We start from the raw sequence: 17875 nt of genomic DNA, 5'->3' as shown, positions 1-17875 counted from the left end.
GTACTCAGCCTTATCCTTATACTATAGATCATTTTGACTATATACTTGAACTTGATCAACTCTTATGTCTCTACCTATAGTTCAAGTAATCATACTATAGCCAAAGTGTTCTTAGTTTATTGGATTTAGATTAATGATCGTAAAGTTCACTTTATTCAATAACAATCTTTACTGAATAAACAACAATAATAACTTTATTGAAAATAGAATATGCTTTTGTTTACAAACTATGAGTTTTAGGACATAAAACCCAACAACACGATAATTCGTCGAGCAAGTATCGTCCCAATCAGTTTTGACCTCCAAGGAGTGTTTCTATAGAAGACCACAAAGAGAATAGTTGAAAAATTGAAAAACAATGTGGCTTTATGTGGCACCTGCTTCAAATCTACATCCATCCTCAACCAGCTTCTTCTTGTCACCCGACAAAACCTGAGATAGCTTGAATGAGTATAAAGGCTTAATGAGTAGCCTACTTGTAGGCACTTAATTGTGTCCTTAAGGTGTGCTAGGGTACCACATTCTTTCTTATCATATTCTTGTTCTCATTTTGAGAACTAGACCCTTAGGTTATGGCCTTTTGTTCCGAGTTCTTGCCATGATCTAACTCGAGGACCTTAGTCCTGGGTTCTGAGTTCCTCACATTGGTTCTGATCTAAAGACCTTGGTTCTAAGGTTTTGGGTACTTAAAATATGAGAACTTGGATCTTAACCCATGTTCTAGTTCTTATCCTTGGTTTTCCGTTCTTGTTCCTAATTCTTATCCTTGTTCTTGGTTCTTGTTCTTGATTCTTGTTTCTTGAGTGGTATTAGCAATCTTTAGTAACGTAAGACCCTTTACTTATACCCCTAACTTGGTTTAGGTTCTAAACTTGATCCAATCATCTTGAAATCTTAGATAAACCTTCTTGTCCTTTTTATATGGGCCTTCTTAAGATCTTGAGTCATTTGGAGGGTGTTTGGTCCTTGAAATATCTTAAAGGAACATTAGTGGCATTGTAAGGCATGAAACACGACTTTTGGTTGACTTGACGGTGTAAAAAGATGGACAAATTTTTCGTGAAATAAATACATTATTTCAAAATAAAGTTCTTACATAAGTAGTTAAAACACAAAATAATGAATGGACACAAATTATTTAAAAAAAAAAAAATTTCGATGATGGATGGAACTTGTAGGCTCTTAATCGTGTCCTTGATATGCTAGGGTACCACACTTCTTAAATTGTTATGGTTCTTGTTGCAAGTACTTGGACTCTTTGGTTCTGTTCTTGACTTGAATTCTTATCATGATCTATTCTAAGGACCTTAGTCCTTAGGTTCTGAGGTCTGAGATCTAAGGGTCGTAGTACTGTGGTTGTAGGTTCTTGTCTTTATAAATTGGATTTTTATTTATGTTCTATTCCTTGATCATTGTCTCATTCTTGGTTACTTTCTATATTCTTGTTACGTTCTCGTTTTGTTTTCCAAGACACTCCCTAAGATTTACGGTACTCGTCATGAATCTGATAACCTGTGTTCAAGACTTCATATGTTCCAAGCGACACAGTCTTAACCTACATCCAAGGTTTCACGTGTTTAGTATGATACAGTCTGAAAATCTATGCCCAAGACTTTATGCATTCCAAGCAGCATAGTTTGAATACCTATGCTCGAGGCTTCTTGCGTTCCAAGCAACATAGTCTGAATACCTATACTCAAGACTTCTTATGTTCCAAGCAATCTGAAAAACCTACATCTAAGACTTCTTACGTTCAAAGAGATGTAGTCTGAGTCATGAACATGTTGTACCATGGGAGGTCTGGAGTTCCTTGAGTTTTTAAGTTTGAGGCCTTGATCCCTTATCCTTGAGTGGTACCTAGCATTCTTCCTATAGATGTAAAGTTTGCATGGTATTGTTCTTGATTCTCTTTCTATAAATTTCTAAGGTTCTTAATTTCTTGAAGCTCTACCTACGTTCTTAAGCACGACCTAACTTGTGAATCCATCGTGCATGAGTAATTGAAAATGCTATGATGTCATAATATGTTCTTTAAATAATTTTAGTAGAGTTTTGGATCTTAGGTAATAGTTCCTTGAGGTATATAGTTTAAGCGTTTCTTCTAATCACCACTAAATTTCATATATAAACTTAATATGCCATAATATGCTTAATATTAAAATTTCATGAGCAACGTAGTTCATTTAATGGGTTATTTTAAGGTTACTTAAATTTTGAGTAAATCAATTGATTAAGGGTCTTAACTCACGATTCTGGTTGTTTTTCTATCATACTTCTCTAATTCATATTTAGTTTAAGGTTCATACAGAAATCCATCCAAGTGATTCCTTCAACTATTTCTTACGAAAAGTCCAAGATGACTACATACCTCGTCGTCAATGTTTGGGACATTCGTTCTTGAGTTTTTCGTATCTGAACTATTTCAAATTTTTTTTGACAGATTCCATAGATTGTCTAGTTTCTGAAACTATAAAGTGTTTCATGAGAACCGGTCTAGAAAAGGGTTAAAATTAAGAAAACTAATGGAGGGCCATGTTTTGGTTTGACATGTCGATTCAATTGAACCAGCCATGTCATCATCTTCTTCCTTTGGAAGGAAAGAAAACGCGCATGGCCTTTGCGCTGCCTCTCGAAAGAGCCTCTCTCCAGCTTCGTTTGTGAAATTTCTCCCCTTGATTTCTTCATAAAACTTAAAGATGGTGTTTTAGGAAATAGCTAGGAATTGATTTCATAAGTGGGTAGTAGCCTAAGTTATTCTCCTCCAAAGTTCGTAGGAAATCATTTTTCTCGTCGGAGCTCAACCCAGGAAAAAAGCTTATTGGGCAACCTTTTCTAGAGGTTCTTATGACCCGATTTCTTCATGAAATTTCTTCCTTGTTCTTCCCTTTAGCTAAAGGAATTGTTTTGGAGTAACGTTGAGTGTGTGGCCTTAATTTTGAGAATTATCCTCAGTTTGCAACTCACTCGAGAACGCAAAATTTCCTTTCCTTGGGCCGCTTAATCTAGGACGTATTAGCTCTCGATTTCTTTACCAAAGCTACTCAACTTAATCCTCTTATGATAAAGGAATGCTCAATTTAAAGAAAAATGAACTGCAGATGGGAATTTGATCCTTTCTCCAAATTTGTATCCGATACTAAATTTCTCTGATACCCACGTTCTTGGGATTAATTCACTTCGTGATCTTCTACAAAAATGATCCTTGGATGTGCAAAAATTGAATGAGATTGGCCTCACCGGGTGAATTCGTTTGTAACCTCAGATTGAAATTTCAAACTTTCAAGCTTCTTTTAGTGGCAGACACAATTGAGAATTGGTATTTTGGGCTCTTGCAGCACTCGATTTCTTCATAAAATTTGTGGGTAATCTTGTTTAGAAGGTGTAGGAACAAGTTGAAAGGAAAATGGTAAACAACTTCTCTCGGATTGGAAGAAACCCGAGAGTAAGAAATCCAAAACTCAACGACTATAACTCGCAATTGAAAACTCAACTTAGTTCGATTCTTATTCTGAATGAAAATCCAAACTTACTTTATAGAGGGAGCTTAAATCGTCATTGAAACCGTCAGAATCTTTGTGATTTGGAGTTCGAGTTTTCTGAATTGATCATCGAAAATATTCTCTCTAATTAGCAAACAACCATCCTAAAATTTGAATTCTTTTCGTTGGATGTGACGAGGTAGGTATCTCCTCTAGAACATACTCAAGGGGAAGATCCCACTGTTAAAAAATGAAAATATGAAGGATCTGATTTTTTTTTTTTAATTTGTGGTATTTTTGTAAATACTTTGAAGTTCAAGGGTATTTTGGTAATTAAATTTTTATAACTTATTTTATTATTATTTTTCTAAAAAATCCAAAAAAAATTCTAAAAATTATTTACTATTTGTTGATTACCTTAAAACTCATTCCGGTTAAAAAATTAAAAATTTAGAAATTTCCTTCAAAATTATAAAAAAGACCTTTATGTTCTTTATGCTTATATTTTTCTTTCGTCTTATGTCCTATCATTATTAAATTACTTACTAAGCATCCTTGTTCTTGTTTAAACCCTTTAATTTTTTTTTTTTTTTTTTATCCCTTGATCTTACTTTGGCGGCTTAATCTTTTTTAAGTTACTTTATTCCTTATCGAGTGTTACAGGCATTTTGACTACTTACCTTTAGTTGATGTTCGGGGACCCAATTCTTGAGCTTCCAGTACCTAAATTGCTCCAAAATTCTTGTGCGTAACCCTTGATGTTTAGTTTTAGGAACCATATAAAAATTCATGAGAACCGATCTAGAAGAAGCCTAATTTGATAAAATAAATTAAGGGACGTCAGGATTTTGGGCTGATGTGGTCGGTTCACTTAAATTGACCACTATCATCATCTTCTGCCCCAAAAGAAGGGAGGAAGACTCAGACCCTTTTAGGATGTCTCTAAAACTCAACTTTCTTAGTCTCATGTAGTGGCTTTCTCACTCGACGTTGAATCAGAAAAACACAAGGGAATGATTTCATACATTATCGTACGCTATAGTCTAAGATATAAGCCTCGAAATTTTTCTATAAAACATGTTCTTCGTTGGAGTAAAACTTAAAATTTATCTTATTTGTTTGAAAAATCTAGACACTTTCTAGCCTTGATTCCTTCGTGATATCTCTTCATCTCCTTCCTCTCAAGTTTAAGAAATACTTTTGGAAGAACGACTTTGCGTGATTGCCCTCAATTTCATGATTCTTCTTATCGGTTACATACCCATTTTCCATCCAATTTTGAGGTTCTTTGAATAGCCTTATAGAGAGCTTCTCGGCCCTTGACTCCTTCCTAAAATCTTCCTAATTTGTTAATTTGGAAAATGAGAGACTCAATGCTTAGTTAGAATCATTAGTTAAGTTAGCTTTATTCGTAAGAGTTTGTAGAATCGTATGATCTCAAACCTAGCCGATTGAAATATTTTATAATATAATATTATTGTCGATAGGTAAATTGAGAATCAAAATCTAAAATTTATAAAACCCAACTACTTCAATAATATCAATCCCCTTATTTACTTCTAAGATTGAATGCAATGAACTTAATCATTTCAAAATTAAATATAGGAAGATCATCAAATGTCAGACGATAATAAATAAATAAATAAATTTGTACCAACTTAATTTAAAAAAAAAAAAAAAAAAAACTTTAATATCTTCATCGAGTTTCTCAATTATCTTTAGCCACTGCTCTAAATTATATTATTTAAAGTCATTCATATATATTTAAAAAGGTTAAAATATAAATTTAATTCAGTAATAGATTTTAAAATTTTCAATTATATATATAATAAATATTTAAAACTTTAAATTTTAAATTCTTATTTGATATAAAACTTGTAAATTTGTATATAATAGATTTATGAATATTTTAGAAAATGTAAAATAAATCAAATCACATTTAAAAAAATTATTAGACAGAAAATAAAAGGTTTAAGTATTTATTAAACTAAATATTTAAAAAAAAAAAAAAGAAATTTACTGATAAAGTTGTAAGAAGAATAAAAAAGTTGGGATTAAATGTGTAATAGAAATAAAAAGCGGGACCCATAGTGTTGGCAGAAGGTAATTAAGCAAATAATGGGGGTTGTGACAGTGGGGTCCACAAAACAGAGTGGCAGTAGCTAGCTGCACCGTAGTCGTACCCGCGCATAATCATTTCCCAGAATTAAAACCACCCGCAGGCCCAGGCCCATTACTCAAATACCGACAAATTGTCATGGGCCCCACCCCCTTAAAACCAATGGTCATGATTATACTCATACCCTCAATGTGTTTGACCAAAAAAAAATAAAAAAAGTCTACCCGGTTTGTCCGGTTCGATCCCGATGGAAATAAACCCTTTTTTGGCTACTCAGGCCGGTTCCCTTTTTATGGGAATTTGATATTTTTATAGCCTTTTTAGTGTTAAATTCAAAATCCTTTAATATATATATATATATATATTTTAAAAAAAATATAGGAGGTCGGATCGGGTACGGTAAATTCCAGGTGGTGCCTGTCCTGTGGTGGGCCCGTTATCTGACATTGTCATCACTCTCCCAGCACGGACTTTTTCTTTTTCCCCCCTTTTTAATAAATATTTTGCATTGTTTCGAAAATCATAATTCCTTTTACATGCAACCAAATTATTATTATTATTATTATTATTATTATTATTATTATTATTATTATTATTATTATTTAGGATAAAATAAAAATAAAAAGATATTCAGAGACTGCATGTACCTCATTCCTATTTTCTGCAATTTAACTCATAATCAACAATATCTCTCCTTTTATTTAATTTAATTTAATTTAAAAACAAGACTACATTTATGCCCCTGGGTATTGTGAATATTTACAGAAGGGTATTTTGGGAAACATGGGAAACTGGGCCATGGATCGATCCTTGGTCTACGGCGAAGACCACTTTGATAGTCGGGAAGACGAAAATGAAAGTCAGGAAATTTTCCAATTTCCAATGTCACCCCTCACCCCTCCTCTCCTTAACTCCCAAATTAAACTCTTTTTTATTATTAAAACAAAATAAATAAAAATGGGAAAGAAATAGAATCCCACGTTGAGGCTATAAATACGATGGGCATTACAGCATTATTGTTCCACCACACACACACACACACAGCATGTAGCATTTAGTTGGGTTTGGTGGCGTTTCTTCTACTGCCTTCAACGCACGGAAGAGTCCGTTAAGCTCAGGAGGGATAGCGCCGCTGTTGCATCACCCCCCCCCCACCCCCCTTCCCACGCCCTCCTATTCTCTTCCGGCGCTATCCATCCTGAGTTTCATGGCTTCTTCTTGCTCCATTTCTGTGTTTATTAAGCTGCTCGCCCATGGACCTCCACAATACCCTATTTCGTCTGCATGCTCTCTCTTTATCATTTTCGTATTATTTTCTTCCCTCTACTAACCCAATGAAATGGTAAGGAATTTGTGACCTTCTTTTACTTCTAATATTACACCTATACTTCAATCTTACAGATTTTAATGCTTCAATCACGTGTCTTCTTCGTAATTTGCTTTGAAAAATCATTATTTTACGTTTTTTAAACCTTAATGTTAGAAATTGGTATTTATGTGATTTGAGAATTTACTAATTTGACTATTTGATCTATTTTTATTTTTTTCTGTTTAGGTTGTTTCCGTTCACCCCTCGACAATACTCAAACAACCCACCAACTCAAAAATAAGGTTACAATTGGTCGTAAAAAATATTAGTAATGTGATTTTTGAATGTTTGATATTAAAGTTGTATGAAATTTTAGGTAGGTAGATATATAAGATTTCTTTTTAAATAATTAAAAAAAAAGTTACAAAAGAATAGAAAATTGAGTTGGATTAGGTCTATTTGAATTGGTTCAGTTGGATTAGGTCTATTTGAATCGGTTGGATCACTAACTCAACCAATTCAAATTTTTTGATCAGTCCAAAAAACTTGTAGAATCCAACTCAACCTAACCCAACCCGAGTTTACCGTATATAGATATTCTATTTTTTTTTTTGAGAAAAGGTCAAAACTTACTTTCATATCCATAAATTTTCAGTGATTTTTAATTTTATTAAAGGTGTGGAGCAATGTTTATCTTAATGACAATATTTACCATTCCTTAGTTTTGGTTTGTAATTTATTCATCTTCTAATTTGATTGGACTTATTGTGTGCAAAATTTAATTTTTGTTTTAAATTAGCATTTTTTAAAATAAGTTTTTATCTTTTAATTCAAAAAAGTAAATTTCTTTTTTTAAAAAGTTTTTTTAAAAAATTCTTACAAACTAGTTGAAAACGAATGCGAGTTTATTTAAAATTAAATAAAACGAAAAGCATATATTTGAATATTTATTATATTAGAATATAATATTGTGTTAAATAATATTTAAATGTAATAAGATATCTGAAAGTTAACTAATTTTTTATTTTATTTTATTTTTAAATATATTTTTTTTTTGTTTAATGTATCTAACATATATTAATTATTTTAATATTTAATGTTACCAATATATATATATATTTTTCACCTAATTGATCTGAACCATGCAAAATCATATGATTTAGAAGAATATATTTTAAATAAATCATATGAAAGAATTCGGGAGAGAAATTGCATGAAGTTAATTTTGTTAGATTGCTCGGATTGAAATACTACAACGGTTGTTGATTTATGCCTTAAAACTTTATAATTAATTATTTAATATTTAATAATAATTTTGATTATTTTATATCCAATTTAATATTATTTATTGTTTGAAAATTTCAAAATTATTAGTGTAATCTTGAATAATATTATTATGGCTCGATTTTTAAAGGTTCCAGAAGAACGAATTGTGACTAAAAAAAAAATTGACATTTAAAACAAAACATAATTACATTTTATTTACCAATCAAAATAAAGTTTATGAGTTCGAATACATTGTGTCCAATAAGCAAAATAACTTGAAAGATTAAAAAAAACTAAATACGTGGTGTAGCTGTGTATAACACTTGTTCTTTGAGACACTCCACTTAAAATTAATGGTACAAGACATGAACCTGGTCACCTATGTTCTATGTTTCATGCGTTTCAAGCAAAACAGTATGATAACCTAAAAGGCTTCATATATTTTAAGTGACGTAGTCTGAACCTGCACTTAGAACTTAATGCGTTGCAGTTTGAAAACATACACCCAAGCTTACGTTTCAAGCGATGTAGTTTGAAACTTGTGTTCAATGCTCCTTAAGTTCCAAGCGACACAATTTGAAAACAATGCCCGAGGCTTCATACGTTTCAAAAAGCATAGTACCTAAAATGCATGAGAGAACTTAAGTGAGTACAAAAATTAAGTAGCCTACTTGTAGGCTCTTAATCATGTCCTTAAGGTATGCTAAGCTACCATACTCGTTCTTGTTATATTCTTGTTCTTGTCCTGAGAACTTAGGCCCTTACGTTCTGAGAGTGAGTTCTAATTTCTTGTCGTGATCTCGCCCAAAGACCTTGGTCTTGGTCTTTGAGTTCTTTCACTTTAGTTCTAATCTATGGACCTTAGCTCTGAGGTTCTGAATTTTTAGTTCTTAGAACTCGAATCTTAATCCTTTTTCTATTTCTTATCCTTAATTTTTTTATTTTTGATCTGAGTTCTTGTTCTTAATTCTTGTCTTTGGTTCTTATTCTTGTGCTTGTTTTTTATTTTGTTCATTAAGACACTCCCCCTAAGATTTATGGTATAAGATATGAACTTGACTACCTGTATCCAAAGTTTCATATGTTCCAAGTGATACAATCTGAACCTACGTATAAGACTTCATGTGTTCCAAGCGACGCAGTATGAACCTATGTCCAAGACATCATACATTTCAAGCGACATAATCTAAACCTACATCCAGAACTTCTTCAAGTGTTCATTGCGACGTAGTCTGAAACCTATACTTAGAGTTTTTACATTTCAAGCGATGTATTTGAAACCTACATCCAAAGCTTCATATATTTCAAGCGATCTGAATACCTATGTCCTAGACTTTATACGTTCTAAGTAGCATAGTCTAAAACTTGCATCTAAAGATTCTTCCAAAATCTTATATTCAAAGTTTTCTGTCCCAAAAATGAAGGAAATTAGCTCAAATAAGAATAAGTACTTCTAATAAACAGTAAGGGGATGTAGCTCAGATGGTAGAGCGCTCGCTTAGCATGCGAGAGGTACGGGGATCGATACCCCGCATTTCCATATAATTTAATTTTCATTCTATTTTGTCGGCATTCTTGGGCCGAGGTCTTCACATGGACTCTCTTATTTATGGGCTCAGCCCATTACCATTAGCCATTTTAGCGGACATCATCTCTGTGAATGAATTAGGATTAATGTTCACCTTAGTCCTAATCATATTGTTAGTCCTTTGATTTTGTATAGGAATTGGTAGAATAAAACTATTATACTTAGGGTTCTCGATGCTACGGATGACGTATTGTTTAAATCACCTGTGCATTATGATAGACTACTATGAGATTGATAGTCTAAATGCTTCAAATACTCGAGACTTCTGGAGCTCTCGAACACTCTCCCCTTAATCAAAACTCGACTCTTTTCTCTAGAGTCAAAAGCACACTCTTTGTACAATATTGAAGTCACTTTAAAGTTGATTGGGTCATAGAAGATTGAACGTACCCGCATATGTAGTGTGAGGCCCAATAAGCTTGGATTCCGCACAAATTATGTTTAATCCAATGAAGCCATAAAGGCAGATGAAAAATGAATATGTGGCTCGAGTTCTACTTTAAGACATGTCATTAATATATCTCTGAATCATGACACCCGATGTTGAACAAACGGAAGATAATTAACTTCTCAAATTTTACACTTTTTTTTAGATGGAACGTGAACATTTTACAATCTTGTTTTAGCACATTTAAATCTATTGACCTTTTCTCACAACTCACCCAGTTCTTATGGTGGGTTTGCACAAAAATTGATGGAAGAAAGCTAATTCAAATTTTGGTTAGAAGGCTTGGTTGGGTGGAAAATATAAGCATAAAGAAGCTCATTCCACACATCAGGCACACCAGGGAGACACCAATGAATGCAATCGGCATACGAGGTTGGATTTGAAATTTGATGGGGCTTCAATGGCTCCCATTGCTTTCTGTATATGGATGGGTGAGCTTCTTTTCTATACTCTGTGAGCTGCGTAATGTTGATCATCTCCACATTCAATCCTCTTGTTTTGAGCTCAGCTAACACTGTTTCCACTATCTTCATCATCTTTGGATCTGTCCCATTTCCTCGATATCCAACTTCTGCTATCTGCTCTGTTTCGCCGTAACAGTTTTGGGCTTTGCTTCGCCCCCATTCCTCGCCTCTGCGCTTTGTGCAACGCCTTGTTTAGTTTCAGATTCAAAGAAAACACAGCATGAATGGGCGACATTGTGCTCATACCTGTCGTGAATGGGCGACATGCTCATGAAGAACACTTGGGTGTTGTTTGGATTTATGTTTACTTCCAACCAATCTGCCCATGTTCTTAATGCCATTTCATACCCGCGTCTCATCTTCACTACTTTCAACTTGCTTGTTTCTGAATCTTCAAACGATCCGAACCTAAACCCAAAATATATATAAATTTTCATCATATGGGATTCGGTCCGAAAGAATATATATAAATTTTCACCTAATTAAGGGGTTGATAATTGATTTATAAATAAGGAATACAACGATTAGGGAGAAAAAGGAAACATTCTTTATAAAATTGTGGAAACTTTTCTCTAATAGATGACACAAGACCGTGTGCCAACAAGGACGCTGGCTCTCAAAGGGAGTGGATTGTGAGAACCCACATGGAGAAGAAGCATCTCTCGAATGAGATGGATTGTGAGGTATCTCGTGTGAAGGAAAATAAAACATTTTTTCATAAAAGTGTGGAAATCTCCCCATAATTCTTTATGTGGGTAATGAAAAACTCTTTTTAGTAGGCTCGTTTTAAAAACCTTAAGCGGAAATCCTAAAAACCTCTCTCATACTATTTAGTAGACGCATTTTAAAAACCTTGAGGGGAAGCCCGTAAAACCTCTCCCTAATTTTTTTATAAAACGAAGTGGAAACCTCTACAGAAGGAAAGCTTAAAAGGACAATATCGGTTAGGTTAGGGCTTGAGGGCGTTACAAATATATCTTCGTTGGCAGGAGGGTTGTTGAACAAAGGTTGATAATTCCAAACAATATTGAGGTAATGGGTCACTTACAGGGCTTTAATCTTGGGTATTCTCCACCAAAGATAAGTGTTGAAAACGAGTATGTGGGCGTCGGCCCAATGCCTTGCGTGCTTCTCTATGGCTTTCACCCTGACTATCCGATCTGGCAATCGGTGGTTGACTGGATCGTCCGAATTTGACTCCACCATCAATGGGGACCAGTAGAACTCTATGCTCGCATTGTATTCCTTAATATAAATCCAATATTCATTCAATAACAGCTACTAAATCAAATCAAATAAACATTCATAAAGTATCTACTCACAGTGGCCTTGAACATCATCAACGACCCATTACTCTGCATGGACTGCAGCGGCGGCGGAATAACAGAGCCCACAAGACACACCATCGAAACCCACTGCCCACGATTCAACGAGTCTCCCACGAACACCATCCTCTTATTCCTCAGCCTCTCCAGCAGCGCCGTCGCATTAAACTTCGGCAGCTCACATTCATCCGGCTGCCACCGCCAATTCCGGTACCCCAAATCCTCCCTCCCGAATTTCTCACACGCCAACTGATCCGACATGAAAACACACTCCCTCTCCTTGTAAAGAGGATACGACTCATTGTCAAAAACCCACTTCCCAGTGAACAAGTCACAGCCACCGCCGCCGCCGGTGCTGTAATTTTCGAGAACTTGGGCGGCTCTGTTTTGGGTAAAATAAACGGCGGAGACAAGGAGGAGGGCAATTAAAAGGGCGAGGGCAGCTCGGAAAGTGGTTCGAATTGGGATTCCCCAAGTGGCGTTGGGGATTAATTGGGGTTTCTTTGCCATTTTGAAGAACAGAGCAGAGAGGTGTGTATTGAAATTTGAGAGTTTTATTGATTATTAATGGTATGATGTTGAGTGTTGGGGTTGGTGGGAAGTGGGTATCAACGAATTTGGCTTCCAGATAGGAAGCTTGGAGTAGAATTATTGTTGGATGGAAATGGAAATGGATAGTGTTTCAATTCATGGTTGGGTGTGCTCAAGTTTTAGTATAATCCCTAGTTTATAACTAATTTACCTTTCGGTATGAAAACCAAAATTGATTATATAATGGGATTCTTTAACGTAAAGAAACTTCAAAAACATTTCTCAAACAAACACAATCAAAAGATGTTCATATTTGGCAGCCTGTACCATCTCCCATCTTCTCCTCATTCCCTATTCCATAATCATTCCCATTGGTTCACAACAGACTCTCCACAATAGTATGATATTGTTCACTTTGAGTATGAGCTCTCAGTGCTTTGTTTTGGGCTTCCCAAAATGTCCACTTTGCTTCATAATAATGAAGAATGTATTCTTAGATTATAAACTTATGATCATTTCCTAAATTAACGGATGTGAGACTTTTATCATCCAATAAATGTAACATGTATTATGGATAAAAGAATAAACGGGCAACCCATCCCAAAATAGATAGTTAAATAATAATAATAATAATAAAAAAAAAAGCAGCACCCCTCAAGTTGCACACCAACTTGCAGAACCCAGTCTTATTCAGCAATTCTTTCTTTAAAGAGAGAGAATAAAATTATTATTTTTAATTTATTTATATGCAACTTGCATACTCCAATTTTCCTTTTTAAATTAAAAATAAATAAATAAAAAGGAAATTGCAGAGGTGGCAGAAGAGACAGTTTGAAATGGTGGGTTTGTTCTTACCTAATTTCCCCTCATCCATTCCATTCAAAACCCCAAATTAATAATAATAATAATAATAATAATAATAATAATAATAATAGTATTTTTAAAGTACGATATAATATCATATAGATTCATTATTGCTAGCGAAATTAAATCTAAAAAAATTATTTTTAATAAGAATAATATTTTCAGATTTTAAATTCGAGAAAAGAAAAATGGTTCTTAATACATTCAATTAACATGATACAATATATATAGATATATAAAAAAACATTATTTTTAAAATCAGCGTCAAACAAAACGACCTCTCACCGATTCTATCCAGCTAACCAAAAAGAAAAAAGAAACGATTACAAGACAGCTCACGGCGGCGCCGCTCGGTTCCGGCCGGTTAAGTTCTCGGCGATCTGAGTCAGCGATTGGAGGTTGCATCGGACGATGGTGTCGATGAACACGCACGTATCCTCCTCCGTATTTCCCGGCGGAATATCGACGACGTACGATTCCACTACGACGGTGTCGTCTCCTTCCGGGTGGAGCGTCGTGACAGACCGGTAGTTAGCGAGCCGATGTTCGCCGCCGATGACGCTGAAGCTCATAATATGGCGTTCGTCGTCGAGAATCTCCAGTCGTTCGGTGCTGTTTGCTGCTGGAAGACCGGAAATGACGTGGACTTCACGGAGGCTACCGACGTTGCCGTCTCCAACGATGACGTGGCAACTCTTGACAAAGTGCTTGTACGCTTGTGGGTTGTCGAAACGGCGGACGACGGACCAGACAGTGGAGACAGGGGCAGCGATGTCTTGGACGACGGCGGAGCAGCACTGGTTGGAGGAGATCGCGTGGTTGTGATAACGCGCCACCGCTTCGGGGACTGTGGTAGCGCGTGAGGGAATCTTGCGCTTGAAAACCCCCGGGGGTGCGGTGGCGGAGGCAGCAGGCGTTACCCGGTGAGAGGCGGCGGAAGATTTAGGGGGATTGGGAGGCATTATCCGGCGGAGGGGTAGTAGGGGGATTTTTTTGTTCCGGTGGCGAATTTATATAGAGATGAAATCGGGGGCTGCCGTAACGGTCAGACTTTGGTTTTTTTCTTTGACAATTTGGATTTTTCTTTTCTGCGAAGTTCATGAGAGGGGCAAGAGGAGCAACTTGGATGAAGAAAATGACGTAAATACCCTTCTTTTATTTTGTTTGTTTGAATTTCCCAACTTTAATTTGACTTCAACGGTGGATAAAGTTTAAATATATATATGTATGCACAATGCGGAAATAATTAAATAACGTTTCTATAATATTATTATTTCTATATCAAGGGTGACTTAAAATTAGGAAGAGAAGAATAATCCTTTTTGGAAAAGAAAAAGAAAAAGAAAAAGAAAAAAGGACAAAAAAGTAATTTAGCAAATAAAAAATGAAAGAAATAAAAGGTGCGCAAGAGGCATGACAACTGGTAATCAGAGTGCCAATTAGGCAATCAAGTTGCTGAATAAAGCGTAATCCCAAGGATAAGATCAACAAATTTTCTAATTATTTTTTTAATTATTTTTCTAATTATTTTTCTAATTATTATTAAACCCCTTAAAATGTCATAATTACTATATTATGACAATCCTACCTATGCTAAATAATAAATTAAATATTTTCTTCTCTTTAAAAAAATATAATTTTCAAATTTTTATTATTACTCTCAAACATTTTATAAAAAAATTAAAAAATACTTTTTTAAAATTTTAGAAAGAGTTTAAGGATATATATATTTTTTTAAAGTTGAAGGTTAATAAAACCTTCAAAGCTTAATGGTATTTTTTAAACATTTTTTTAAAGTTCGTAATATTTTCCGAAACAAAAGTATTAACGATTTTCATCTGAAACTAAAGATAAAAGTAAAAAGGATAAAAAAAAAATGTTCTTTGTCTTTGTCCCATTGATTGATTGAGGGACAGAGACAAAGGTTAGTTGGCTGGCACCTCACCGTTAGCGTTCCGATCTACTTACTAGCAAAGCCGGCAGTCTTGACAAAATGCCTTAAAATGTCTATCTTCGATAGTTGAACCAACTCTCACTTTAACTGAATAGTCAGAGGCTCACCCAGTTCGAGATTGAATCATTTCCTGTGATTGAAAAGAAGGAAGCAGACCAAAGCCCTCGCATAGTGAAAGCAGCTCAAATCTTTTTGGTCTAATTGGTCTAAAAGTACCCAGTCAGTCGATAGGATTCCATTACCAAACAGGGGTGCGGGCGCGGATAGGAAGAACTGGATCCATTTGAATAGCTGCCGGACGTGCTTGATGTTATGTAATCCGAAGATCATCCGGGATTTTGATAAGTGTTGGGAGAAAGGAAGGTATTGGTGGGAGCCAAAAATTTGAAAGCAAAGGTTTTAAAGGCATGTGAGATATATAAATTGATAGATGGTAGTGGTTATAAGGTCATGCCCCTACTCTTGTTGTGTTTAAAGAGTAGGGACCATTGAAAATGCCCATCATACTACCATGTCACATCAATCAAAAACTCCTTAAACTTTCTTATTTTTATTATGTTTTTATTCCAATCTTAGCTTTAAGATACTTCAACTTGTATTCCAATTGAGACACACGCACACGTGTGCAAGCAAAACCGAGTGGCTATAGGTAGGGGATGATCGGTATGGTCTAATCGAATCAATTTTTTTATACTCGTAGAAGGTACTCACATTTTTTCTTATTTAAGACCTATTTGAGGAGTTTGGAGAGAATTGAAGTTTTTGAAGGGCACAAACTGACCATCAAAATAAATTTTGAGTCAAGTAAGTTGAATTTCGAGACTTTAAATTAAGACAAGTTTGTAGTATGTATGAAAGCATGTAGTAATAAAAAACATGTTGAACGGTTAAGATGCTCGTTTTTTAAGAAAATAACGAAAAAATTCTAGAATTGAACGAATTCAAATTCTGACTACATAACCATGTTTAGATTCTGTCCCTTGTGATGATATCTTCGTGCATAGATGAATATACTCTTATACAAGTACAATTAGAGAGAGGTTCCCTAACATCCCCTAATTATAACTTAGTTTGGTTATCCAAGGTTCCATTAGCGTTTTAGAAAGGACTTTAGGACTTTGTAAATTAATTTCTTTTTAGTGAATCTGCTCTAGCAAATGTTTGGGATAGTACCTTTATAAGTTGGTAGAAATAGGGTTGAGCCTTGAAAATGCATGTACTTAATGAGCGCCTAGTGCATTTAGGGGTACAAATCACTCCTTAATCGTGATCTTGTTTGGATGAGAGAAATGAACAAAGGTATACGATAGTTTACTAGATTGAGGGCCGTCATCTCCTTTATGATGTTTAAGTTATGGGGCCTGTAGCGACCTTATTTTTATATTAAAAATATAGTCGCCATGACATGCATGACATGTCTATTATGTTCAGAAAATTCATTAAAAATATTTCATAAACGATGTCATACGTTTATACGTTCATAATAAAACAACGTGATTTCAGATAACATAAAGAAAGAATAATCTAGGGACTTCAAAAGAACAAATAGGAAAGCAACTACCTTAACTTTGATCACATGGCCTCCATCGTGACATCGTCATCTGTGTAGGGGTGCTTACCTTTACCTGAAAAATAAAAAGGGCCTTAGATTCCACTTTTTGGTTTAGGCAAGGTTGTATGTGTAGTACTTCCTTATGTACGGCTCACACATGCACACATGGACTCACTATGCGGGCTCGTATACGTAAACTTGGCTCGTTGAGCTAGCACTCACTAACGAATTCGAGGAGACCACAAAGGGAAGGGGCCCGCATAACGTCATAGCAAACATAAATTTTATAAGGTATGCATCCGTACTAATCATAACGGAGAAGTATCTTGACGTATTTGACGCACAAACTGCATGAGGTCCCCATGGCTTAAAATCATGACATAAGTTTATGATACAAGTCAAATCTCCATTCAATCATAACATAATGAGTCTATGAATCATGCATACATAATTCATGTCAAATCTTTCGTCTATAACATAGCTTATATGACATGGTGTATGGAGGTTTATGCATCATATAACATAGCTTATTTGTCTACTTTCATGAATTCATTGTCCCAAGATATTAGGTCATCATCGACGAATCTTAGAGAGTCAACATGATTCTTATCGTTATTGATAACTTGAGACATACTATCTCTATAAATAAGGAAAGGGTTACATTATAATCATTGTGGTGTACAACCATGTGATAGATCATCTCCAATTTAAGAACTTGTGGCCACAATAATATGGTATTTCAAGATGGCTACAACCACTAAATAATGAAAGGAGAAAAAAAATATTGAAAAAGATGTTATAATACTTTTTAAAAGATGCATTTAAAACAAGATATTTCTGAGTGGGGGAAAAGATGTCTTAGTTATAGAGAAGAAAAAAGAAAAGAAAAGAAAGAAGTAAATTGACAAAATGTGTACATATCTAAACGTAAAAAAAAAAAAAAAAAATGATGCGGCTGACTTTTTTTTTTTTTTTT

The 17875-nt window shown here is 34.7% G+C and overlaps 3 protein-coding genes and 1 non-coding gene across 4 annotated transcripts in view; 1 reads left to right on the top strand and 3 right to left on the bottom strand.

The window, feature by feature from the left end:
• The first annotated feature begins 9640 nt into the window (after positions 1-9640).
• TRNAA-AGC lies at positions 9641-9713 on the top strand. The gene has a single exon. It is a non-coding gene; the product is annotated as a tRNA-Ala (tRNA).
• Positions 9714-10320: 607 nt separating this feature from the next.
• On the bottom strand, positions 10321-12635 carry LOC111466239 (protein trichome birefringence-like 34). Its single transcript, XM_023110842.1, has 4 exons — positions 11996-12635; positions 11722-11918; positions 10920-11081; positions 10321-10842 (listed from the first exon to the last, which is right to left on the bottom strand). Exons 1-4 carry the CDS (start codon positions 12506-12508, stop codon positions 10467-10469), a joined length of 1248 nt encoding a protein of 415 aa, XP_022966610.1. The 5' UTR covers positions 12509-12635; the 3' UTR covers positions 10321-10466.
• Positions 12636-13566: 931 nt separating this feature from the next.
• Positions 13567-14444, bottom strand: LOC111466241 (abscisic acid receptor PYL4-like). The gene has a single exon (XM_023110845.1). The coding sequence runs from the start codon at positions 14353-14355 to the stop codon at positions 13729-13731; it is 627 nt and encodes a 208-aa protein (XP_022966613.1). The 5' UTR covers positions 14356-14444; the 3' UTR covers positions 13567-13728.
• Positions 14445-14703: 259 nt separating this feature from the next.
• Positions 14704-17875, bottom strand: part of LOC111466240 (mitoferrin-like) — a 9815-nt gene continuing 6643 nt past the window's right edge. The window contains exon 3 of the mRNA XM_023110844.1: positions 14704-14931. Coding sequence (XP_022966612.1) covers positions 14926-14931 — 6 coding nt within the window. The 3' untranslated portion in view covers positions 14704-14925. The remainder of the gene's footprint in view (positions 14932-17875) is intronic.

This window comes from Cucurbita maxima, unplaced genomic scaffold, assembly GCF_002738345.1.
Source record: "Cucurbita maxima cultivar Rimu unplaced genomic scaffold, Cmax_1.0 Cma_Scf00030, whole genome shotgun sequence".
Taxonomy (NCBI): Eukaryota; Viridiplantae; Streptophyta; class Magnoliopsida; order Cucurbitales; family Cucurbitaceae; genus Cucurbita; species Cucurbita maxima.
The sequence above is the reverse complement of the archived record's forward strand: the minus strand, read 5'-3'. Positions and strand labels throughout refer to the sequence as shown.

What these genes read in the sequence shown, in the direction of transcription:
- LOC111466241 (XM_023110845.1), bottom strand. Translation starts at nt 14,355, where the DNA reads ATGCCTCCCAATCCCCCTAAATCTTCCGCCGCCTCTCACCGGGTAACG.
- LOC111466239 (XM_023110842.1), bottom strand. Translation starts at nt 12,508, where the DNA reads ATGGCAAAGAAACCCCAATTAATCCCCAACGCCACTTGGGGAATCCCA. An exon ending in ATACCCAAGATTAAAGCCCT is followed by an intron (nt 11,082 to 11,721) that starts GTAAGTGACCCA and finishes TTTTGGGTTTAG; the next exon opens with GTTCGGATCGTTTGAAGATT. An exon ending in ATGTCGCCCATTCACGACAG is followed by an intron (nt 10,843 to 10,919) that starts GTATGAGCACAA and finishes CACAAAGCGCAG; the next exon opens with AGGCGAGGAATGGGGGCGAA.